Source organism: Stegodyphus dumicola, chromosome 4 (assembly GCF_044657685.1).
Source record: "Stegodyphus dumicola isolate Sdum_Otavi_A_Nest chromosome 4, ASM4465768v1".
Classification (NCBI taxonomy): Eukaryota; Metazoa; Arthropoda; class Arachnida; order Araneae; family Eresidae; genus Stegodyphus; species Stegodyphus dumicola.
Genome location: NC_140771.1, coordinates 134,419,996 through 134,446,740, shown reverse-complemented (window position 1 = coordinate 134,446,740; position 26,745 = coordinate 134,419,996). Strand labels below are relative to the sequence as shown.

The following is a 26,745-nucleotide window of genomic DNA, read 5'->3' as shown; positions in this document are numbered from 1 at the left end:
TTAGTGAATTAGATTATACATCTCCACTTGAAAAAGAAACGATAATTTTTCCCATGATTATGACTATATTTCTCTTTCTTCCAATGATAGAAATATCTGGAAATGTTATTAGTGATGCAGTCCAAATGATATTAAAATATTACCTTTTAATTTCTGAATGGCAGTGTTTCAGATTTCTTGAATCAGCAAAAAGAGAGAAAGGGAAGCAGTTCAGGTTTATTTAATTACAAATAAAAATGTAGGATATACTGCTGAAATAAATTTTCTTGAAAATGTGTTTTTAAATGCTAAGAAGTGAAGTGAAGGTGACTAATTCATTCAAAAGACCATGGAAATGCAAATTACTCCACATTTATGGATTGTGTGAAGTTGGTTTGTGACATGACCTCAGGGATTGATTCATGACTTTTAGGGATAATATCAGACTTCAATTGCTAGGGAAGGGAAAAAGTCAAGAAACAGTTTCATTATCATTCAAAAACAAGTTTTTCTTATTAAATTCTGTGCATTGAAGAAATTTGCTTTATGTAGAAAGTTTACATTAAGTTTCTGTACAATTTGTTGAAAACATAAGTTTTACTATGTAAGTACTGGAATTTATTTAGTATATAATATATGTTCATTATAGAGAAATGCCGCAAATGTTTGTGCATCCACATTAAGATGTTTGAAATGTATTTGGCAAGGGGCATGGTAAATTCATGAAGAAGTCTGTTTCTTAATTTAGCTGCAAAAACTTAATGGTCATTCATATCAGGCAGGCTTTATAAAGCATGCTTATTGTTGACTAATTAATCTCTCATTTATAATTATTAAATATTATTTGTAACTTTACCACCCTTGATGAGGGCCAGTAATTTATTTTGTTTTTAGATATTGCAAAAGAATAGAAAAAATATAAACAAAAATATGAAAATGATGAAAGGAGCAAGCTATTCAAAATATAGGAAATAGAATGTTCTTATTCTATATTGACTGCATAAACAATCATTGCTGTTCCCCCCCCTTGTATACAGAATATAATTATAAAAAAAAGTTTTTGAAAATAAAAGAGAACAGTATTCTTTCTTGAGTATTTAAAAATAATTTCTGATATTAGCATTAGTTATTGAGCATAGTGTTATGATCCTTTATGTTTGTTTATTTTTATTTGTTTATATTTGAAGGTTACATCAAGTTGGATTATGCATTTTGTTCTTTTAAATATGCTACTGTGTATATAGTTATTTTAAATTTGTGACAAATTGATCAGTTTCATATTTATAGCTGTGGCATTTAATTTTATTATTTTTTATTATAGAATTTTATGTTATTATTTCAAATTTCTAAGACTGTGTTACACTAAAAAAGTTGTTGTAATATTATCTCATAGCCGTTTTGCAATTTGTCTTGAATGTTTTTTTTTTTCTTTTAGTATCTATTTTAGATAATGATATATTACAGGTTTTCTACTGACCAATATGAGAAAGTACCATTCTTTATTTTTGGAGACTGTAATTTTTGCCTAGATACCAAAGATGCAATACAGGTAATATCTTCAGAAAAATAAGTTTGCATAGTAATTATAACATTTATATGTTAGATAAATGGAAATAATTATAACAAGATAGCTAAACATTGTTTATTCTGTACTTCTACTAGCTGTTGTTATGTATTAGAGTTATAATATGTATAATCTTACAGTTACATATTTTGCAGTAATATTCCTCTAAAATATCTGAGACACAAATTTTTGTAGTTTATAGTTAGTCATGCAAATAGAATATTCAGATTCGTTAACAGATATCTTAGTATATATTATTTTCTAAAATTGAAGGAATCTACAAGTAACATTGAACTTGCCAATTTAGTTTGAGTTTTACATAGTTGTAAAAAAAGTTTTAATTTCCATGTTTGCAAAAGAATAATGCACAACTTTAAAAAATGAGCAAGAGCTTCAAGTTCTAGTAATATATATGTTTCTTGTAATATTAGAAGGTGGAGTGAACATAGTTGTGTATGTTATTTGAATTAATTTGTTGAGGTTTTTAAAATCTTAGTGATAAAATCACTGGTTTACAAGGGAAAAAAAGCTGGTGATAAAATCTGAATGTGCATATTTTCTTCCATATTTTATTTTTTGTTTACTTTACCCCCCCCCAACTCCAATTTTTTTTTTAAATGACCAACATAAGAGTTTCGAGAAAAATCAATTTTTATTTATTTTTAGATGTATACAAAACAACATATTTCACCTTTATACTGAATGTATAATGGCCTACCATACTTTTCCTTTCCTTTGGAAATTTTTCTTTAAAATTTCAAAAGGTTGAAACAAAAAAAGGTTCAAAAGGTACCATTGCTTGCTTTTTAGCATCAGACATGACGAAGCTTCCACCCTTGTCCTTTCAATTACTGCTCTCAGATTGATTTTGATTGAAAGCAACAGCTGTCTTTTTCTTCTCTCTAATGAATTCATCTAATGTGAGCTGTTCATTACTGTATGTTATGGACAGAGATCAATCTCATTATTTAATAACCACACCATGTAGGTGTCTATGAAAACTGGAATTTCATTTGCAGTAACACAGTTAATATGTAATTTTTTCGTATATTAAATGTGCCCACCAATGGGCGAGTGGTAAAATCGCTGAACAGTGGTAGGTATGACCTGGGTTTGATTACAGGCGAACATGCTAGCTGCTTGGGCATTTTCATGATTTTCATCATATGTAACGTGTATATGAGCCAGTTTCCCTTAAAATGTTCTCTACAATGGCATCCCTTTAGGCAGATAGCCCTAGTGTGCTCTGCCATAATCAACTAAATCAAACCATATATTAAATATTGACCTCTTTATGTTTATCATTTGTATGTTGCAACACAAGCTAAAATATTAAGAACTTTATAGTCAGTAAGGAGATTTTTGTATCTGCAGATGTGAAAAAACTGAATTCCAAAGAATAGTAAATGACAGGTTAATATGTAATTAAGTGAAAATATTAATTCTGTTGGTGGAGATTTCCGAAACATAGGGAAGGGAAAACTACTGTAACACAGCTAGAATTATCTATGATATGTGTTTTTCATAATAAACTGAATTGCCTGTTTATTTTTATTCCTCTAGATTAAGTATTACAAAAGCCATGTTCCGAATTTCCTTGATATATCCAGAATACTAAAAAAATCATACTTTTGTTGGACCATGTGTCAAGAAATGCCAGCTAAAGGTGCTAAAAAGGTGTTGTTAAATAATAAATTAAATATTACTACCATCTGAGTCATTGACTTGAGATGACATCTGAGTCATCTCAGCCTAGTATAATGATATTATACTAGGCTGAGATGGCCAATATGTATTTTGCTTATAGGTCTATGGATAGAAATGGATGTATGTGAAATTGAACGTAAGATATATGTACTGCACTAGCTATTTAACACATCTTTAAGGTCTTTCAGTCCAGATGTAATAAGTATGCACAACTAGTGTTTATCTCCTTATAGAGACAATTACTAGGAATAGGAGATTACAGCCAGCATGTAGAATTTCCACACTGGTTTTTGTAGTTATGTTCTGAAGGATGAATTTTTCCATTGCGGGTATGCATATGTAGGTATATGACAAGCCATATAGCTTTATACTATAAAACTATAGTTCACTATAAATGTTTGCATTGGTACTCTTTGATTGGTCTTTCTTTCTTTCTTCATGACTTGACTAGCGAAAGATATTCCGAGAGAAGATCTTGTCAGAACTGCAGTTTAATGTTCCTGGTGTTTTAATATATTTATTTTTTATACAAATGTTTTAATGATTGAAGCTAATATGTATCCATATTCTAACATATTATTTTATTTATTAACAAGTTTTATGTACTTGTTAATAAATAAAATAACTCTATCATCAAGTTCTACTTATGATGCTTCTTCCCTAAAATGTATATATATGACATGTATGGAATGGGCTGAAATATATATACCCAATAGCACAGGGGTTCTCAGCCAGGTTGAAATTTCCCCTTGGGGGAAAATTTTCATGGTTTCATGTGTGGGATGTGGTCAGCCTTTTACTCTTAAACTTGTTTTAGTTTATGTATATAAAAAATTATTCTTATTCAAGTTTTATCAACATTTTCTATACTTTTGGTTTACTTAAAAGAACATTAAAAATAATCTAAATTTAAGTAGATGTATATGCATTTTTCAGTTTTGGAGTTGCATGGGGCAAAAAAACTTGAGAGCCACTGCAGTAATGTAAGCTCAAAGTATACCCTCGTAGTTATACCACCATAATATGAAATGTATAACTCTTTCAAAAAAGTTTGTGGAAGAATCATATCACATGTATAAAACTTGCAACAACTGAATTTTGTTGTTAGAGGATGTTAGTATATTCTTTATAAAAGACATATGTGAAGTAATATCTTGTGGGGCAGCATACACAGGTGATCTCATGCAAATAGAAATTAAAGCATCTTTTGACTATTTAGTGTGATGCTGCATTTTGTAAAAAGTGTGCTCGAATGCAAATACTTGTGTTTCTTTGATCGGAGAAAAATTTTCATCAAACCACAACAACCTTTTTGGGAAATGTTTTATCCTCCAACTCCATTTTTCTGCATTATTTAAGTGTTTCTGTAAGGTCAGCATTTCTGGACAAGCTATTCAGTATGATATAATGGACTGTCTGAGATGTACATGTAAAAGAGGCATTCTACTAATGCTTCCACTGAAGTGAATGTTTGTACATTCAAGTTTTGAAAAAATTTCTTGGCTGCAGTTATCCCCCCCCCCCGATATTTGCATTCAATAATTTGTGGTAAGGAATAAAAAGTTTTATTATTTAAAAATAATGACTGAGTCATTTCTTAAAAAATACTTCCATGCTAGGTGTTTTAAACTTTGTGCCTGTCATTGTATGCAGGTGGTTGGCACTTATTTATGTTTTACATTTCTGAAAATCAAGTAAGCCTTATATTTAAATTTTAGTGATTTAGATTTATAATTAAAATCTCGGTAATGTTTTTATGTTGATTGATTTTAATATTTCTGTATATCTTTTTCCTTTACTCTTTAATTGAATAATCTGAATATTTTATAAGTTTTGAAATTAATCAAAATTATTATTTAGAAACTGACCAACCAAGCTGTTCCTGTCTATGTCAAAAGTGCCCAAAATGGAGAAGTTGAAAAAATGTTGTATAGAGATCCAGGGAATGAAAATAAGGTAAGTCTTTTATCCTCACGAGCAAAATTTAAAATGGAAATAAAGTAAAATTTCTGCTAAGATTCTGCAATATCCAAGGTGAACTTCTAAATGTAATGTGCAGTGTGCATCAGAAAAATGTATACATACTTTGAACTGTCATAGAAAATTTATTTTCCTACCTACAAAATTAAATTTCTAAGAAAACATAATGTTATGTTTCCTCAGTAGGTAACAGCAGTCATTGATCTAGCTGTACAATCCAGTTAGTGTCAAGTGAAGTAACATCAACATAGCAGACATATGTTTGAGCTTTCAAGAGCAGATGCAGGTTATTAAGTGGTAGTGAAAGTTTGAAAATATTGCTGTAGTTCAGAGAGAGTGGAGGTGTGAGTGTGGGACTAATCCGCTTTCAAGAGTAATAATTACATGTGTACAAGAAAAATCTAATGTCCGTGGAACAATGTGTGATGTGCATAAAAGCTAATCAGGCCAACCTTGTATGGCTACAAGTGATGAATCTTCATTTGTGGTGCTGGAACTGTTTCAACATTCACCAAAACAAATCTTCAAGCAAGGCTTGCATGAGAGTGGTGTAAGTGCTAGTAGTGTGCTATACATTTTGAAAAAGGGCAAGTTTAGGGTACATTCCAAGGCTGGGGCAACAGCTAAGTGATGATAACCCTAATCGCTGGGTACAGCTTTGTGAACGAGATCAGAAGGTGCTTAAACGCGATTCGGGGTTTATGGATAGCATTGCTTAGTCAAATGAGGCACAATTTAAACTTAATGGAAATGTCACTACGCATAATTGTGTGTAATGGATTGAAAATAATCTCCACATTACTGTTGATAAGCTGTGAATTTTCTTGGTGTGGTTTGTCTCCTAAGGTATCATAGGGTCTTTCTGTTTTGAAGGTACTGTAACTGGAGAAGAGTATTTAACATTGCTTGGTGATTCCATTTTCCTTGCCATTCTTGCAATATGTGGTAATGGTAAGGTATTACCAGCAAGATGACACCTTTCCTCTACATAGCATACCTGGATCAAAATGTACTAGGACATTTTGATAGGGTGCAGGGAACCAGTTGAGTTCCGTGTATGCTCTTCACACCTTACGCTGCTTGATTTTTTTGTATGAGGCACAGTAAAAAATGAAGCGTATTGTTGTTAACCATTCAACCTTGACACACTTGGATAAGATTCTAGTAGTTTGTGCAGAAATCCCATCAGACACTGTAGTGCGAAGCACAAGTCAATGATGATTCATACTCTGAAATACTCTCTTTTGCAAAAAAATCAAAGCACCATGGAGGAAGTGGTTGTTTTTGATGAAATTGAATATGTATATAGCTCATACATAGATAATAAAATAATGAAAAAAGTAAGGTCATAGTACCTGTTCATGGCTCATAATCACCCACTGAATGTTCAAATTCTATAGTACAGTCAAAAGTCGTTAATTCGGAGAGCCATAATCCGGACCTCAAAGTTACAAACTTTCTGCGCATGCATCGCGTTTACGCGTGCGCGTAAGACCTTTACGGCTGCGAATATGCGTGTGCGCATGCGCATAATACGTTTACGCATGCACATTTAATGTATAACGGACGGTATAAGCTAAGCTAAAATTATCTAATTCAGTTAATGTTGCAGATTGCATTGTTCCTTAATCTTCAAATTGAATACGGCTTATTATTTTTTGCAGACTGTTAGAGCAATTTTATAAAAGTAAGCTTGAACTTTCGATTATGTCAAATAGAATTTCCGATATATATTTACTAATATGTAAAGGATCTACAAAGCGAAAGTATGTTTCGAAGTCCATGAAACAAAAAGTGGAATTGCTGCAAAAAATGGATAAAGGCATATCTTTGTTTCTTAACCATTCCGAAATCTGTTTATCAATTTCACGCTGCTCTGCGGGGGGTGGGGAGGGGACATCGCGGCGCGCAATGAACTGGAAGTTGATCTGTTAGCACCATCCTTATTTTCAGGGCAGATGTTTTTTATTTTATTCAGCTTATAATTCCTTACTAAATGTAGTATTTCATCTCGATGTATTCCGTCTTTGATATGATTTAAATCAAATTCCTCGTCATTATATATATCACGAGTACACATCAAATAGTTTTCTGGTTGCAATTTTCTAATTTCGACTATGCGTAATGTATGCTTTACGCATGCGCGCGTTGGAAGAAATGAATAAAGTAAACAAATAAATATTAAGCTTTTATTTTGTAAATTTTGATACCCTTTATATCATAATTGTTCTTTATTTCATTAATTACGGTTTCATATTTTTAATTTTATAATTTCGGCATGCCATTTTACCAGATTTAAATTGGTGATCTATAATCCGGAATCACCAAAGTCCCGATGAGTCCGGATTCACGACTTTTGACTGTAGTTGGTCGAACCGCCCCTGGTGGCAACTCATGCTTGAATTCGTTGAGGCAAGGAGTGGTAGAGATTCCTAATGTCATCCAGCGACACATTTTGCCAGGCATTCATCAGTTGTCACTCCAGATCTGTGATATTTTGTGGTGCCCGAATCTGGCGGCCTACTATGTCTCAGACATGCTCGATTAGTGAAAGACTCATGATTCCAACTTCCTCTTTCCCCAGTGTAGGGGCCCACTAGCAGCCAAGTAGTGCTGAACACTGGTAAATTGGTCTTGAGTTCAAATTCCGTTGAACATGGGGCATGGCTGCATGGATGTTTTTGTAGTTTTTCCCATGTATAATGTGTATATGAACCAGTGTTCCATAAAAAGCCCTCCACAAAGGGAAGAAAGCATCTCTTCTATCTTGGGCAGATAGCTCTTGAGTGCTTTGCTCAACCAGCCCCCCATGTAGCAATCATCCTTCAGTACCCTCTTCCTTCCTAGTCCTTGAATTGAAGCATATGTGCTTCAATTTTCTTACAGCTTCTTTACATAAAATATTCTTCATAACAATGCAGCATAAATAACAGTATTCTATACTATATTATGTATTGATATGATTATTACTGAGCTCCATAAACATGTGCAATATTCTAAAATTTTAAGTTATTAAATTATTTTAAGATTAATTATTAATAATTTTATTTAAGATTATTTAAATTAGATTTTCTAAAGGCATTTCACTTTGATATAAATCTTTCAGTTCTAGTTAGCAATCCCAGTTCCAATCCGTCTTTACCCTCAGTTTCTAATGAAATTATTTGACAGCTGTTTTCATTTTTCATCATCAGCAGAGGGTGCCAGCAGCTTGACATCCTTCTTATCATTCTTATTGCCTAATCTTATTACTGCTTTTTCCTTCATCATTTGCACTTCTGCAGTTGAAGAAGGAGTTTCTATATTAAACCTTCAAAACTAGTCCTGTGAATTTATAAATATTGTGCTAATTCTTATTGCTTTAACTCCTGCAATAATAACTATTTGCATGTCATTTTAACTCGGATACACTTGATTTCACATATGTAATATTCAATTAAAAACTCTTCCTTGCCAAATAAGATTTAAAAAGCTCAATAGCTTTTCCATAATTCTCTTTAGAGAGCAAAATCTTCTAATAAGCTAGCGAGTTTGGTTTCATGCATTGAAATTAATGATCAAATTTATCCTCAGAATTAAGAGATTCATATTTAAAGTAAACAATATTTTCATTGCCATTCTGTAAAAGATAAATTTAAAGCAATGCAACAGTATTCGTGTTCAACAGATACACAGTTTGCTTCACGTTAGTGCCTTTTCTGCTTAAAAACTGCTTTCTCTATAGAAAACAAATTATTTCTCAAAAAGAATGAGCAATCCAGACTTTTTTAAGGTTAGTTTGAAATTAAAATAGGTGAAAATTATGCAGGATACCTCTGTTTTTTAAGGAGGACTTTGCTGCTGAACAGTGCAAATTATTATGAAATAAATGCTGTACATCTTATATGTATTACTTTGTGTATTTTGACTTAAAATGTTGTCTTTAGAATTTAAAGAAAATTCTGATCAGGAACAGTTTTTCCCTTTCATTATGAAAATAACTTGTACTTGCGTAGATCTTAAAACGTTTCCCTTTTTATCAGGTAAGCTTTTCATTAGTTTTAACATTATTGATAAATATAAATACATAACATGAACAATAGAGTTAATTATTACTCAAGGAAAGAATATCAGCTATAGAACTATGATTAAAAACAATAAAGACAGTAGGAGAATAATCATTAGGATCACTGGCTTTTTTTAGTTCATCAAAAAAATCATCTCAAGAAATTAGAATGTCATTATTGTCTACAGAAACATCAGTCTTTTCTCTCAGAAACTGGTCCTTGCCACCAAATGTTACCTATTCAATAAAATGTCAGCACCAACTCTCCTGCTGAGATCTGCGAGATTTTCTTTCCCAGGGCACTGGTATCACTTAAACCCTATATTTCGTTAACTCTGTTGGCAGCAAATGATTTCTATCATTTTGTTGTCCTCTTAATCCAACAGAGTGATTTTTGAATCCGTCCAAAAAACACCAAGGAGCGCCTTTTTTTAAATGCACCATTTCCTTGACTTTGCTTGCTAACTGAGCGGCAAGCAAAGCGCCGAATAATTCTAGTTTTGGAAGAGTGATTTTTCTTAGTGGCGTCGCTTCACACTTGCTAACCAATAAATTCACTTTGTTTGGGTTGTTTACTGTATTTGGTATTTTAGATTTTTCTGTATTTAACAATTTCGAATGAAGATGTTTGAAGTGTTTATGTACTTTTGCATTGCTGCGAAGTGATTGATTGTAACAGAAATGCATTTCTAATGAAATTCGAGGAAATAAGTCTAAAGAAATTGCAGGGATACAAGTAATATAAAAAAATTGTCTAAAGTCAATTCCTACTTAGATCAACACAGAAACATTTTAAAAATACAACAAAATTTTAAATATGTGAAAAAATTATATTAACATCAAGTGTCATGAACTACAACTTTAAAAAAAATGTATTTGAACTTCAGTGGACGAATAGAAAGTATTTTATTAACAATTGAAAATTTGCACAAGATATTGGTTGAGTGTGAGCTGATAGTAGGAATTTTAAAAAGTAAAATTTCAATAGTCAGTACAAGGCAGTCGCATGGTGTGCACATTATATATTTACTATGAATTTAATTCAAATCTTCTCTAACAAGTTTATTATTATCTATTTCAATGCAGATTGAATTTGAAGGTGAAACCACTGATGGAAACTTTGCTCTTGATGACGTCACCTTTTACGATGGGAACTGTCAAAGTAAGTATGATAACACATTTTTATGCTCTTTTTAAATGCAGCTAAGATGCTCTTCCCTATGTCAGTCTGTAGCGATATCTGCCATGAAACCTCTGGCAGCCCCCATTAAAATTTAGCCTTTGGAAAGTTGTCAGAATTAAAATCATAAAATGAAGTGCAGTACAAGTTGTCAAATGAAGAAAGTCCATGGTTTCACCGGACGGACATCATCAGCAACTGCACCAATGCGGTGCAGGTATTTATATAAAATGTCTTGTCGAGAGTTGAAAATTTGCCGTAAAGAATGCACGGGGTATGTCCACTGGGATAGGCGAAAATACAAGAGTATTCCACACTTTATCGGTTGAAAGGAGTTTATACATTTAAAAGTTGGTCCACTTTCCTCTTTGCCTCAGAACTAAACTGTTAATTGGAGAGTGAGAAATGTGGCTAAAGTAATCATTTTTATCATTCAGATTTCAAATCATTATAGCATAATGTGGCTAGGGTACAAATAGGGCGCAGCCCCATCCACCTAATCGACAAGATTTTATGACAAACAAGGGCTGCGCCAGGATAGCTTACAGCCATTTTTAGGCAGAAGATGGGCTTTTTCATTTCCAGTGGCTGGGGATCCATTGAAAAACAAGCTCCGAGCCAAAAGCCATTGCATTGGATACATTTATCTTGGTCTCTTCAACAAGAAAGTAATCAGTAGGTGTATGAGACAGCTGCCCACTCGGGAGTGAGCAAATATAACTGCCTTGCTAAAGTTAGTATCAGGTACAAGAAGATTTAAAATTGCCTTTCCTGTGGCAAAAATCTCTGCGTCGAAGTTAGAGGCATTCAGATCAACAGAATAGGATTCCGCAAAATATCCTTCACAGTACAACCGGCACCAGTATTTTCCTTACGTGCAGTGTCATAAGTAGAAATGTGGATCCACTCACAGCTAGGGTTATTTGTAGCTATAACTTCTAAAAAAAAATTTTAAGAGCATCAGGAACTGCCTCGTATATTTTTTCAGCCATACCAATTTCAAGATTACAAGTAGGAGGAGAGAGGCTAAACTGGTTAGGGTGGAGTAAGGTAGGCGTGATTAGGTATTGCAATTTCGGACCAAAATTTCAATACCTGCATTTTTTGTAGGAGAAAGTTTAAATGTCTTAACAATTTTTCAAACTTGATTTAATTATAATGAACTTGATGAGTTAATATTTCATCCTCATTAGCAATATCTTCAACAATTACAGGGTGATTATAATTAAAGTTGCGATATCAAAACGCTGCTCTAACTTTAAAACTACCAGTCAGAATGACTGGATATTTTACCAATGGAATCTGAACCATCGTGAAACAATTGAATTTTGTTTAGTGAAGGAAAAATACCATATTTGCCGCCGTATAAGACGCTTTTTTTGTCTTTGAAAATAGGTCTGAACAATGGAATTCGTCTTTATACGTCAATACTCAGTTTTCGATTACATTTATTTCTCAAAATTTCCTCTATTCGGAGTTGCACAATCTTTTGTCTTGTTTTTTGCAGAGTATGGGAACATTAGTTACATAAAGTTCATTGAACCCGCATGCGCACATATCGACAATCACAGCTGAAAACTTTCCAGTTTTTGGGAACGACTTTTAAGCGTGTGAAATTTCTACTGTTCAGTTATCTTTCATTTTTTGCCAAGTTATAGCTAAAAGAACCATTGTCCGCATTGCTATAACATAACATGCAAGGTACGTGTGATTGCGTATGGTAACAAGACTATAGATAGGCATTTCGGGCCACCCCGACTGATAAAATGATAAGAACTGTGAACTGGGATGCTGTGAAACTAAAGATAGTGTTTAAATCATTTAAGAAATGTGGTATTAGTAATGCACTGGAGGGTACAGGGGACAATTTGTTGTATGAGGACTCTGATGCTGATTTAGAAGGTTTCTATTGACTTTCCAGTTAGCTCTTGAGATGAGTATCTGAATTTTGACGAAAAAAATTAAAAGATGGTCTTTCCCGGATAGATTGGATATTTGCAGAAATTATTAACTTGTATTACTTTATATTTAAAATACTGTAAATTCATTATAATGATCAGTGATAACGTTTTATCCTTCAAAAATGTGTATAAAAAAGGGGTGCGTCATATATGCCGGCAAATACGGTAGTTTAAAAAATGTGCCGATAGATGGCGTTGTCAGGGTTTACATGGCTGTTGTAGAGATATGGATATTTCAAGACTTGACATGCACACCACAGATATAGCTGTGATAAAAATGCAGAACATTAGCAGAACACGTAATGCTTTGCTTAAATGCTTTATTGTGACTGACAATGAAGGATCGCGCTCTGCTCGTGAAACTTTTCTGTCAGAACGGTGACTCTGCATTAACAGCTATCAAGAAGTTTTGGACATTATAAAGCGCATAAAATTCACCCCCAAAACCGCTTACGGCCTGCGAAAACTGATGGATAAATTGAAAGAGACAGATTTATTTAACGTGAAACGAGATAGAGGACGAAACCCAGTTGCGACAGTGGAAGATGTGGCTACAAAGTTCCAAGAATAGACGAACAGTGATACAGGAATCAGCAGTGCATGGGGAACTGGACGAATGTTGGATATGCCTGTCAGCACGGTGCGTAATGTCCTGTGGAACATCTTGCGCTGTTATCCGTGCAAGCTAACTCATGTGCATAACTTTCTACTTGCTTACCTGGAAATATGTGAATCGTTTGCACAGTGATTTCTTGCCCGGATGGAAGTGGAGAGTGGATGGCCAAGGAATATTCTGTGGTCTGGCAGAGCCCATTCCGTTTTGCAAGGTTCTGTAAATACTCAAAATTGCAGGATGTCGGTGATCAAGGATCCGTTCCCGCTACAGCGAGTACCTCTTCAGTCTAAAAAGGTCACTGTGGTGCGGAATAATGGAAACGTTTGTCATAGGTCCGTTCTTCGAGATCAGATCTGCAGGGCTCATTAACTGCTTAACCATGTCCTTCTGGCAATTCAGCAGCATCAGTGGTTCACACAAGATGCAAGATGGTGCTCCTCTGGACATTGCTACTTCTATGAAGGAACTGCTGACCACTCATAAAATCATAACCTGCCATTTTCCAACAGTTTTACCGCCACGTTCGCCCAACTAAACCCATGTGATTTTTGGCTTTGGGGGATACCTGAAAAGTATTGTTTGCAGTCGGTAGGTTGGGAATCTGGCCGACTTGAAGGCAACCATCACTTACCACATTCATAGCATCAGCACAGATACCCTCCGGAACTGTACTGGAACATGTCGTTTTGCACTTCCAACTAGTAACGGAACAAGGTGGACACCATATCGAACAACTTATGCGCGTTTGTTTTCATGAAGCTCTTCCTTTTTCTCTTGTCATTATCATTGTACACACGTATTCTTTAAACTATTCGCTGTAAACATGTCTTTTTGCCTGTCTTAAAGCCTTGGAGTCTATTATTTTCTTTTGGCTAACAACATTCGTGTGGTTATTGATTAGGTCTTACCCCTGCTAGCGTAGTCTATCGCCACATTTTGGAACTATTTTTTCCCTTCGCCAAACAAAATTTCATTGCCTCTCGATTGTTCTGGCAAAATATCAAGTCATTCTGACCTGTAGTTTTAAAGTTAGTGTTCTGAAATCGCAACTTTAATTATAATCACCCTGTACCTTGTCATTATCTTCATTGTCACTCTCTTCAACGACGGAATCGGAAGTTTCTATATCTACAGTATGCGGGTTCTTCTGTTGTTTATTTTTGGTATAATACATCTACTACTCCTAATTGGAGAGAGTGTGCGACACTGCAAAAGAGAGAGTGTGCGTGTACGTGTGAGAGAAAGTATGTGAGTGCGAGAGAAAGAGTGAGTGAGAGTGTGAGTGCGAGAGACAGAGTGAGTGGGTGTGAGGAGCGTTTGAGAGAGTAGCACTCTCACGACTCTCTAGCACTCTCACGACCCACACTCTCTCTCGCAATCACAGTTCTCTTTCAGACTCTCTCTCTCTCGCACTCATACACTCTCTCTCGAGTGCGAGAGGGAGTTCGTGAGTTGCAGAGAGAAAGTGTGTGCGAAAAAGAGTGCGTGTGAGAGAGTTTGAGTGCGAGAAAAAGTGGGAGACTGCGAAAGAGAGCGTGCGTGTACGTGCGAGAGAGTGTGAGTGCGACAGTGTGTGCGAGTGCTAGAGATTGAGTGAGAGTATGAGTGCAAGAGACAGTGAGTGGGTGTTAGGAGTGCTTGAGAGAGTACACTCTCTCTAGCACAATCACACACTCTGTCTCTCGCTCTCACACTTTCTCTCACCTCTTTCACACCCTCTCTCTCGAGTGCGAGAGAGAGTGTGAGTGCAAGAGAGAATGTGAGTGGGTGTGAAGAGCGTTTGAGAGGGTACTCACACCTCTTTCACTCCTCCCTCTCGAGTGCGAGAGAGAGTGTGTGTGCACGAGTGCGAGAGAGTGTGTGAGACTATAGAAGAGAGAGTGTACGTGCGAGAGAGATTGTGAGTGTGAGCATGACTGCAAGAGAGAGAAAGTGAGTGGGTGTGAGGAGCGTTTGAGAGAGTATACTCTCTTGCACTCACACACTCTCTCTGTCTCTCGCAATCACACCTCTCTTTCACACACTCTCTCTCGAGTGCGAGAGAGAGAGAGTGAGTGAGAGTAAGTGGATGTGAGGAGCGTTTGAGAGAGTATACTCTCTCGCACGCGAGTGCGAGTGGGTGCGAAGAGCGATAGACACACACTCTCTCACACACACAAAAGAGAGTGTGCGTGTACGTGCGAGAGAAAGTATGTGCGTGAGAGAGAATGCCTGCGAGTCAGAGTGCATTTGAAAGAGTAAGTACACTCTCTTACACTCGCAGGCGTTCTCTCTTGCACTTGTCCACGCACAAACTCCTCATACGCACTCACTCTGTCGCATGTACATGCACTCTCTTTCGGAGTCTCACACTCTCTCTCGCATTCGAGAGAGAGAGTGTACTCTTTCTCTTAAACGCTCCTTACACCCACTCACTCCCTCTTGTCCTCGAGAGGGAGGGAGAGTGTATGAGTGCAAGAGAAAGTGTGCGAGAGCGGCAGAGTGCGAGTGTCTGTGAATGCGAGAGAGTGATTGGGTGTCAGGAGTGTACTTACTCTCTGACTCGCAGGTATTCTCTCGCACTTGTGCACGCACTCTCTGTCTCTCACACTTTCTCGAGGGCAAGAGGGAGTGTGTGGGAGTGCGAGAGAGAGTGTGCGTGTATGTGAGTGCGACAGAGAGTGAGTGGTGTGAGGAGTTTGTGCATGCCCAAGTGCAAACTCACGCACGTACACGCACGCTTTCTCTTTTGCACTCTCTCTCCCACTCGAGAGTATGTGATTGATAGAAAGTGTGTGTGAGAGAAAGAGCATACTCTCTCAAACGCTCCTTACATCCACTTACTCTCACTCACTCTCTCTCGCACTAGAGAGAGTATACTCTCAAACGCTCCTCACACCCACTCACTCACTTTCTCTCTTGCACACTTGCACTCGAGAGGGGGGGGAGGTGTGTGAACGAGAGAGAGAGAGAGTACCCTCTCAAACGCTCTTCACACCCACTCACTCTCTCTTGCACTCATGCTCTCACACTAACTCCCTCTCGCAGTCGAGAGAGAGAGAGTGAGTGCGAGAGAAAGTGTGAGAGCGAGAGCCACTTTCTTGCACCCTCTCGCAGTCGAGAGAGAGTGAGTGAGTGCGAGAGAAAGTGTGAGAGCGAGAGCCACTTTCTTGCACCCACTCACTTTCTCTCTCTCGCGCGCGCGCACTCATACACACACTCTCTCACAGTCGAGAGAGAGTATGTATGATTGCACTTTCTCTCTCAAACACTCCTCACACCCACACACACTCTCACTCACTCTGTCGCACTCACATTCTTTCTGGCACGTACACACGCTTTCTCTTGCACACTCGCACTCAAACTCTCTTAATCACGCACACACTCTCTTTGACTCGCATTCACACGCACTCTCTCACTCACACTCTCACACATTCACTCACTTCTTCTCCCTCTCCCTCTTATTTCGTAAGGTAACCCCTGTGTATCTAGTACTATGGTAGTCAAATTTTTACACACCTTTGATCACCGACACTTTCCACACACGTTGCTCTTCAGTTCCCTAAAGTGTCACAGTGATAGGGTTGACATTGTCGAATACTTTTCCCCGATTACAGGGTTAGCAAGAAGCAAATTAGCGATAGACAGCAAGGGAGCAAATTCCAAAGACATCTCACCCCAGTTCTGCATAGTCAGCCAAACATTACCTTAAATTGTCACCCAGCTCAATCAGGGCTCCGTCAGTAAACCGACTATGCGACCCAAACTTCTTCATAAGTGCTTCGGGTGCCCAAGAGAGAACCATTGCTCTGTGTATGTTGAGCTAGCTGCGAGTATTCCCTGAGCAACAGAACATGGAAAATGGACTCTGGAATACTCTGGAAACTGGTATCAGGGAGTAATCAGTCTTAAAAAAGACGACACACTCAGAATAAGGCGTCATGCTCATGAAGCAATGGATCCTGCATGCCAGGCCATGGCGACTTAATCATGGTTTGGGCTGTTTTCTGTTTGGCACTATTTCGATGTTTGCTACTTGTATCAATCTCCCTCCGTCTGCTTCGGTACGTGGAGTTGCTGGCCAATCTTCTCTATCCATTTATATAACCTATTAAGTGTTTCTTTCACCGTGCCTGTATCAACAAGTTAATGCAAATGTACCTCAACTACTAGATGTTCAACAGTTGCCCCTGTAGGGCTATGTAACATATGCCTGTTAACCTCTGTTAAACTTCAGGCATTCCCATCCTCCATCACCTGTCTTTCATACGGAAATTCAGTATTCCAGCAAGATAATTGCACCTCTCACAGGTCCCAGTTGCCTACTGCATGCTGACATCACCATGCCTCTGACTTCTGCGTCATGAATTAGTTACCTAGAAACCCTAAATGACTCAATCCTATTGAGAATCTTTAGGGGAAAGATGTAAAATTCCAGAAAATTATTGAATCAATGCCTGGTAGTGTTGCGGCCAGATGAGGCCAAACGTCTTATGGACTAGCTATCCAAAATACAGTTAACACTTTTTGTAAATAAAATTCTTTTCTTTTCCAGCTCATCCTGTAGAAGCAGCAGTGGAGCCCCCTCTATCTGAGAAATTCCAAGTGGTTTAAGAAACTGCTAAAAAATGGAAAAGAAAAATGCCGCTTTTAAAATACAGAATATTTCTAATTAAAGCAACCAAAAAAATATAAAAATTAGGCTTACCATGTTTCATAAAGTGCCTTATATTTACTCCTGCATCCCATTACAGTGGCAAACTGAAAATCAGATACTTTCCTCAACCATCTCTGCTTTGCAGCAAATTTTGATACTTTGGAAAAGATATCGATATTACTTTCTCTCGTATTGAAGGACAAGCTGGGACTTCAAAGAGGAATCTGCCATTATTTTCATGCAACTGTGGTATCAGCCAGCTTTTTGTTCGCATCTACGGCATTTTCGTGGCATTCGAATAAATCTTAGCGTGCCACATAAATAAATGTCTGCTCAATTCGCAAAGCTATATGTGAAACAAATCTGACACATTAAAAAACTGAAATGTTTCACGTCATGTAATTATAAATAACCTTGTATTTAAATACATTAATATTAAAACTATTTAAAATTATGACAATTTTTATACTACATCATTAAAAAAGATATCAGTTTTGCAAGAAACTCTCTATTGAATCTTTCCTTTTAAATAGCATGTGCTTAATTACTATAAATGCAATATAAATTAATGTTTATTAAAGAAAAAGAACAAAATGGAAAGCCTTAACCTAATTTAAAAATTGATATTTGCTAAAAAATCTTAGCAGTATTTTAACACACATAAGGCAATTTAAAATTTCACGATCACCATTTTGACTACACATTATCATACACCTGGTCACATGCGCATCGAATTTCGAGTTTTTAGATTTACTTTTTGCAAAGTTAATACTTTGCACTAACTTTCATTAACAAACTCGGCGATTTCAAAGCAATAGATGGCCACTCTGCAAGACTTATGATATTTGTCTTTCAAATTTCATCAAAACCAGCAATTTCAAAGAAATATGTTCACGCTCCAATTTGTTTCCATTTGGCGAAGCATAAAATACTTTTTTTTTCCAGTCTTCACAGTATATAACCTGCCTCTTACTGATAACCAAATTAAGCGATTTAAAATCAACTAGTTCTTTCAACAAGTTCTTTGTGTCTTTTATTATTAATTGCTAGTTGGACATGTCAAATCAATCTAGGACTCATTATAATTGTATATTTTTTTCCTAATAACTATTTTAAACACTTGGTTTAAAAAAATATGTAAGTGAGAAATATATATATTCTTTAACTTATTTTTTCGTGTTTTTTCCTAATTTCTTTTGGTGAATATTTTTCCATTCTCTGTCCTTGTATTCAGTTATAACAGCCAAGCGATAAAATGTTTTCACTCCTAACACAAACTGAATATGTATACTCTGTTCAATATTTATGTTGTCGAATAATAATAAAGTATATAGCAAACATAAAATTACAGTCTTTTAATAAAATTGTGAAAAATTACAAAAATGTATAAATGAGTAAAATAAAGCATTTGTACTTGCGTTTTTTTATTATTATTATTATTATTATTTCAATTTTTTTATTTTATTTTTTTTTTTATTTAGACGGAAATTCACAGGTGCACTTTTACAACGCATTTCAAAACGACGTCGCATGACCCAACATCTTACACATTTTGCAATGAGAATGTAGTATGACAAAGCGAAACCAATATTTCTGCTTAAAAGAAAAATGTAAGCAAAGACCTGAAATCCAAGTCTTTGCGACGGTCAGAAAATCGTGGAATTTCGCATATATCTAGGTAGCTTAAAAAGGATGGATTTCATTATGCTGAATAAAACAAAAATTTATCTTTTAAATGCCAGATAAAATAATAACGGTTTAAATGAGGTCTTTTTCGTTGTTGTGTTTGTACTCATAATCTACTTAAATTGATATTTTTATATTTTTTTAACTTTCTACTAATATTTTCTACATTGCCGTAATAGCAATTCTGAAACTACAGAAGATTTTCTTATTCCTATAAATACTAAGTTATGATTTCAGATCTGAAGAATAAATTGTGCAAATTTCGCTTCAAAATTTAGTACATTACATTATTTTATATAATGCATTATACTCTGGTACCTCAAAACTTTAAACGGTTTTTATTTTATAGGTTCGCCAACAAAGGGCGCCACAGATAAAACTTTGTTATATTCGTTGCTGCAAATGCACAGCACATCAGCACGAGCAGAACTACCATAATAATTGCATTTTTCTACAACTAGGACTAAAAAATTCTCCACTTTAAAATCATAAAGTGGATCTCCTTCCCCACTACGACGTACCCTGTAGGGTAACTACTTTAGGAGTCAAAGTCTTTTAGACTAAATACTCCTTCCTACTGCAATTCATGCCGTGCAAATACGCATTTAACTCATGAAATGTAAAGATTCAACACATTTGTAACCATAAGGGTCACTTATAATTTAGTTATGAATAAATCAAAGGTAAATTTTAATTTAGTACCATGTATTTTCACACGCGAAAAGCACCCGTAAATAATATTCTAAAATATTCAATGTAGCTGCAAATAATGGTGAAAAATATTTAAAATAAAAGCAATAACAATCAAAATTCTGAAAGAATTACGATTTTAACGGTCGCCCAAGAGGATCAAAGTTTTTATGCTGTCGCTAAGCTCGCAGTCTAAGAGTCTGTTACATTCCCTCTTACCAACCCCCCTTTTATTCCTTTGTCTATTTAGCTCTATTATAAACCACCATTAACACTTATACCATATAAAGTATGTGTCATCTTTTCAAGGTATATGTGAATCTTTTGAAACAGAGTCAACCATTTAAAATAACTGTCTACTTTTTGTAAAAAAGCCTTTTAACAAATGAAATTAATTTTAAAGGTAACCTTCCCGTAGCCAAATACATATTCTCACTCACGTTATTCGACAGAAACAAATATTCTTTAATATTACATGTTTGGAATATGCACAACATAAATTATTCTTGTAAAATTAATAAAATGTATTTTAATCTTCCTGCAATATTAATTATAAAGACAAACTTTGTTATGACCCTGAATATTAAAATTATCCAATATAATACATTTTCATAAAATATCAATCTTTAACATACTGAAAATTTAAAAATAACAAATATTTTCTTACGATAAAATATGAATTATTTTATTTCTTCAGTACACGTTTTCAGACGATTCTTTTTTCATACCTCGTGTTAATTATTTTTTCTCAAACGTTACAAGTATAAAAAATTATCTTTTTTTAATTCATGAAATAAATTTAAATAACAATTATAAGCACAAATTTGTGATCTGGTTCCTTTGAATTCTGATCTTTAAAAAGTAGACATGCTGATATTTTCCTCCAAGGTAACAAACATTCTTAAAAAAGAATTTACAACAAAGAAAAAATAAATAAGTAAAAGCATTTGTTTATTGTCCGATGTTTTACTTTCGTAGAAGAACAACTTGTGTAAAAGCTCATGCTGCTAATTCAAATGAAACTTACTGAAAACTCATCGTAGGTAATTAATAAATTACATTTTCTTAATTTTTATGCAGCAAATAAAATTAATTCCTACAATTAATTACTTAAAAACTTAATCTGAAACCGAGATGCATTTCAATAAATTTTATTGGTTTATTCTTACCTCACCTCTGAAATAGTCAATATACTCATAGCTAAGTAATTCTGCGATTTGTAAATTAGTGAATTATTTTTTAACGTCAAAAGAAACGTCAGTGTCAAGTATAAAATCAGGTAAAAATTCCAAATTTAAGTTAGCTTTGGTTTTATAGCAAACTCGATCCATTTCTAGGAAGAGAAGCAAAAGGGTCTCATTTTCGGTACGAAAAAAAAAAAAAGATCCACAGTACACTGAAAACTACCTTCCTTTGAAAAAATATAAATAAATGAAAAATAAACAATAAGTCTGAAATTATATTCGACAGAATATTAAGGCTCGCCCAAAACGGTTTGCTAAGGTTTTCAGGTTCGCAGTCTGCCTGTCTGCTGTTGCACTCCCTCCTACTAACCCCCTTTTTTATCTTTTTAGCTCTATGATTAAGCATTATTTTCTTCGCACTTACCCTTTATACAATTCAATCAGAAAATTACAAAACTTTCAGAAGCAGCACACCAGTATACGTTTAAGAATTCCCGATGCAAGGTTGTTGGAATACACTTTTCTGCTCTCGTACATTCCTGTGAAAATGGGGCTGAGCAGTTGCAAAATGTGCTATGAAGTGTACTATAGGGTAGCGTGCTATGAAGGGTAACGCAAACGGCTGCAGATGTCATCAACAAACCGTTTAAAATTGCCTACGCAGGATGCCCGTTAAGTTGCCTATTCCCATATATGCTATATAAGCAATAACCGCAAATGCCCAGTATACAAGAGACAACTAATAGTGACTCAGGTGTACTGCATGCACCTTGCAAACTACGATAAATGCACCTTGCATACTACAGAGTCCAACCATGAGTGATACACCCTGTACACTCATCAAACCATACCAACAGTGTACTCAATAGATCATAAGAACTGTGCACTTTATAAATTATATAAGCCCCACGCGAACTGTGCAAACGACTTTTCGTATAACTAAGAACTGTTTGTCTTACAAACTCTATGAACTCTAAACGTAATGATCTCTATGAACTTAATACTATTGGAATATCCTTACAAACCAAATGAACTGTGTACCTTAAAAACTCTGTGAATCGCCTAAAAACTCATAAGTTTACAATGCCTAATATACAAAATTAATGTTAAATTTAAAATGTAGCATGTCAAATTTATGTATAAGGAATGTATGTGCCACATTTTAATGTTTCAATAAATGCTGACGCAGGGTTCCTCTGGATAGTTGGTGTACAGGGGCAATACCACTTATGCGACGTAATGGTGCCCCTTATACTTTTCTACTGTCCTGTCCCGTACATGACGTGCTGTAAGACACATCACACCAGGAGTAATGGCCACTGTCAAACTAAGGCTGATTGGGCCTTGGTTCCTCCACACGCGGAGGTGATCGTCATCTGCTCCAAGATTGAATGGAGGTTCATCGCTGAGCTCTACGCTTAATACTACACGACGATGTCAGTTGGTTGGCAGTACGATGATCAGTTACGAAAACCACTCCAGGCGACTCTGTCGATATTCTGAAGATAAAGGCAGGCGTCTTCAATGCCGCTGTGAGCGTAAATCCACCTCAAGCAAGCACCGTGAGATGATGGAAGGTGGTGTGAAAGATAGCTGTAGCACGTTAAATAGCGGACAATTACACCGTTCGGGCATGCGACACAATCATCTGATCTTTCCTCGTTTCTGTGAGCATTTGTTTTCCAGAGCCTTCCGCCGATGAGCGTCTTGCTGCTTCACGAAAATCTAAAATGCGACCATGTTCGAAATCGTGCAACTGTCTATGAAGTTTTCAACAACGTCCTAACGGCATTATTGATTGTGTTTCTAGGAAACTGCAACACCAAGAAGGAGAAAAGATTAAACCGTCACCGTACTATGCAAGTTGCGCAACAGAAACAGGCGCTTTGTTCGAAGTTAACAATCATTGCACTGATCATCGATTAGTCGTTATTAATCAAGTTATCAATCATCTGAAATATTTAATCATTTGCATACTAGGTATAAAATTTCGAGATGATCAGATCATTTTTTAAATTGCTTTCCTCTCAAGAGAGTATATAATAAAAACAAAGACGATCCAATTTTGCAACAAGTAATATTCTATTTAGGAATTCAAAGGAACTTTACTATCTTATTTTAAATGCGACTAACCATTAATCAACTCGCTGCTGGTCGATTCGCGTAATTTATATTATAGTTTATAGTGAAATAATAAACAATCCAGAGAAAAATAAATACGAATAACATTATAGTATTGCTGCTTGTAACTAATAATTGAAAATAATATGGCATTACTAAGTATATTGCCACAAGACTGAATTAAAATAATAGCAGTATCTGTTTAAAATCGTAATTATAAATGTTAATGTGGCATTCATGGTAGTTAATGATTAATTATATTGGAAGTGAATGTATTATATGTTCGTAGCAATAACATTTACAATTTTGAGAAGGGCTTCTTATAAAGATTTTAACTTAAATCGTTATCACACAGAAATATTTTGACTTCTTTAAATGCAAAGTTAAATGGGTTGAGAAATACCATTATAATTCTAACATATGCTAATTACGTATTAAAATATAAAATAATGAAAGCTCATCTTGCATTTCTCCTGCTTCAAAATAACCTAACGTATCTACAAATTATATATTTTAATTGAACAAATACTATAGTACATCGGTATACGTCCCTGCTTGGATGCGAAACGTTTTTGATTTTTTAGAGTACGACTCGAGGTTGATGTTATGACCGACTGCACGCACTACGCCTGGTTACCTCTTTCAAAACTGTGCTACGACTGGCCATGATCATCAGTATGCCTGTTGCTATTAATCAATAAACAATCCCAGCTATAACTCTGAATCTTCAAAAATTTTAGTGTATTTTCGAAGTGCGAATACGGTATGAGTATCCTGGATTTGACTCTCTCATACCGTATGCCGAGCACGATGTTGTGCACGACTGCGGAAAAGAAAGACAGCAGTGAATCGACTAACGCTGCAGAGGGCATAAAATCGATTACCAAACAATAACCAGAGACATTACAACTTGGAACATGTTAAAAAATTGCTTTTGAGTTGGACAGCAAAATAACATTTGCGTACGGTCTCTTGTATCATATATAGGTTTCATCCACTGCATTTGTAGTTGCATTAAAAATAATTTTAGTTGGTTATGGCAAATCATACTAGGAATATCGCCTAATGGGAGCGATGCCTTCGCAGAGGACTGTTCAAGGAAAACTGGCTCGTATACGAGTTACAAATGAGGAAAATGCTCATGCAGCCAGCCCGTTCATCTGGAATCAAGCCCAGGCTCGATGATTTTTTACAAGAAAGGATTATTTTCCCTTTATTTCTTACTGGTTAGTTTAGTTGATTATGGCAAAGCAAACTACAACTATCTGCCTAAGGGAAGGGACGCGTGGAGGACTTTCTACGGCAGACTGCACGTATACACCTCTTCGTGGAGGACTTTCTGCAGCAGACTGCACGTATACACCTTACACATGAGAAAAATTATGAAAACGCCCATACAGCCAGCCTTTTCGACCGGAATTGAAGCCAAGTTACTGTTTAGGAATTTTACCAATACAGTAATTTGGTGGGCCTTTTCATTTCTTACTGAGAAATTTTGTTTGCTATACCCCAAGGAAGAGTGGAGTAATGATGTATAACGGTTTAGAGGTACCACAGTAAACCAGCTGCCGAACCCAGATAGTAGTAAGATGACATTGGCTGCCGTACCAAAAGGCCCGGCATCGAATCTTGAAAAAGGCATAGATATTTGTAAATGTACACTGTCCATGCGGCATGGGTGGTTCCCCCCCCCCATGTGCAACGTGTATACGAACCAGTTTTTCTTAGAAAGTCCTCCACGAAGGCATCCCTCCCTTTAATATGATTTGCTATATTAAAATAAACCATACCCCACATCTTTAAGCATGCTAGCAAATATCGTTTCACAATGCAGAAAGTAGATTCATAATTTTACAAATTTGAATTACAAAACTCGACATTAGCCAAGGGAAATTAAATATGGCATTGTTTTGTTAATTGATATTCCATTGTATAATAATTTGGAGATCGTATATTCCCACAGACTCAAACATCAATATTGCTAAATCCATACTTACAGAAAACGTTGCAAAGAGAACACAAACACGAGGGCACAATAAAATTTCATCTAGAAGCAGAATTTAAACCCACTAAAGATTCCCACAGTTGCAGAATTTAATTGCAGAAAACGTGATGTACATGATAAGCATTACACGTGTATATATATGGCATTTAAATGCGTATCATGCATATATAGTATACTCGATATGTAACATATCGCATTTTAAGTATAACATGTATAATATCGCGGTATATGTATAATACGTTGTACGTGTAATGTGCATCATAACGTAAAACGCGTATGACGCGATATGTATAATGCACGTTTGAAAGGTATATGCTCATACATATCGTGTTTAGATGAGTTCTCTATGTATATAATACGCATTCAAACATGCTGGGGATCAGTGAGACAAACTATTGATAAATTCGGCGCTGATCAGTGACACTAACTATTGACAGTGTTTAAAGTGAAGAAGGTTGCATTCTCTAGGATTAAGATTTGTATGACGTACGTGAACATACGTAAATGATTAACGCATGGAAGTGTAAAGGGAAACTATTTGTTCTATTAAGTTCCCTATCAAAGCGTTTAGGGAGAAAATTTAGAGCTCGTTTTGCGTTTTCACGTAGGGTAAAGCACTTTAAGGAGCTACAGTGGATTAAGAAAGCATTGGCAATATCCTATAATTGATCATATTAGGTAGCAAAGGAAATGCTTCACAATTTTAACTGGTCATAATAAACACAGGAGGTAATGAAACTTTCATTTTAATATGGCTTTTACACAAATTTTGCTATGTTGAGCTCACGTGTTTAGACTAGCAAGACACCCTGTTAGTATAAAGCCTGGAGTGCTACTTCAAAACTTTTAAAACGTTATTTGACTAATACTGTGATAAAATGGCTTCGAAGGAGTTGGATGTTAATGCTAAAAACATGATTATTCAGCTCCGAAATGAGGGTTTAACTTATCGTGCTATAGGAATGCAACTGAAAGTCTATTTACTTCTAAAAGTGTTGTAAAAATATTCAACGAGACAGGATCGACGGAAAATAAGATTAGAAGTGGACGGCCTCGAATATTTTCTGCAAGGGAAAACGGGCATTATCAAAGAGGTTAGGAAAAACCTTCAAATCAGTGCACCCCAGTTAGCCAAAGCTTTTGCTAATACTTCGCATAAAACGTTCAATGTGAAGACTCTACGGAATATTATACCTGAGGAGAGTTATTATGGAAGGGCAGCTATAAAGAAACCTTTCATTTCAAAAATAAACAGGACAGAGAGATTATATTTTGGAAAATCCTATGTTAATTTATCAGACGAGCTTTGGAACATGGTTATTTTCTCCTACGAATCGAAGTTTAACATTTTCGGGACTGATGGACAACAATATGTGAGGAGAAAGCCAAAA

General features: G+C 35.6%; 1 protein-coding gene across 1 annotated transcript; it reads left to right on the top strand.

The window, feature by feature from the left end:
• Nucleotides 1-564: 564 nt before the first annotated feature.
• Nucleotides 565-19,089, top strand: LOC118201472 (inositol polyphosphate-5-phosphatase A-like). Its single transcript, XM_085815496.1, has 5 exons — nt 565-583; nt 1,444-1,528; nt 5,111-5,206; nt 10,362-10,437; nt 17,567-19,089. Coding segments are annotated over exons 1-5 (318 nt in total). The 5' UTR covers nt 565-581; the 3' UTR covers nt 17,626-19,089.
• The last annotated feature ends 7,656 nt before the right edge of the window (nt 19,090-26,745 follow it).

Coding starts and splice junctions, on each gene's coding strand:
- LOC118201472 (XM_085815496.1), top strand. Junction 1,529..5,110: donor ATACCAAAGATGCAATACAG/GTAATATCTTCA, acceptor ATTATTATTTAG/AAACTGACCAACCAAGCTGT. Junction 10,438..17,566: donor TTACGATGGGAACTGTCAAA/GTAAGTATGATA, acceptor TTTCTTTTCCAG/CTCATCCTGTAGAAGCAGCA.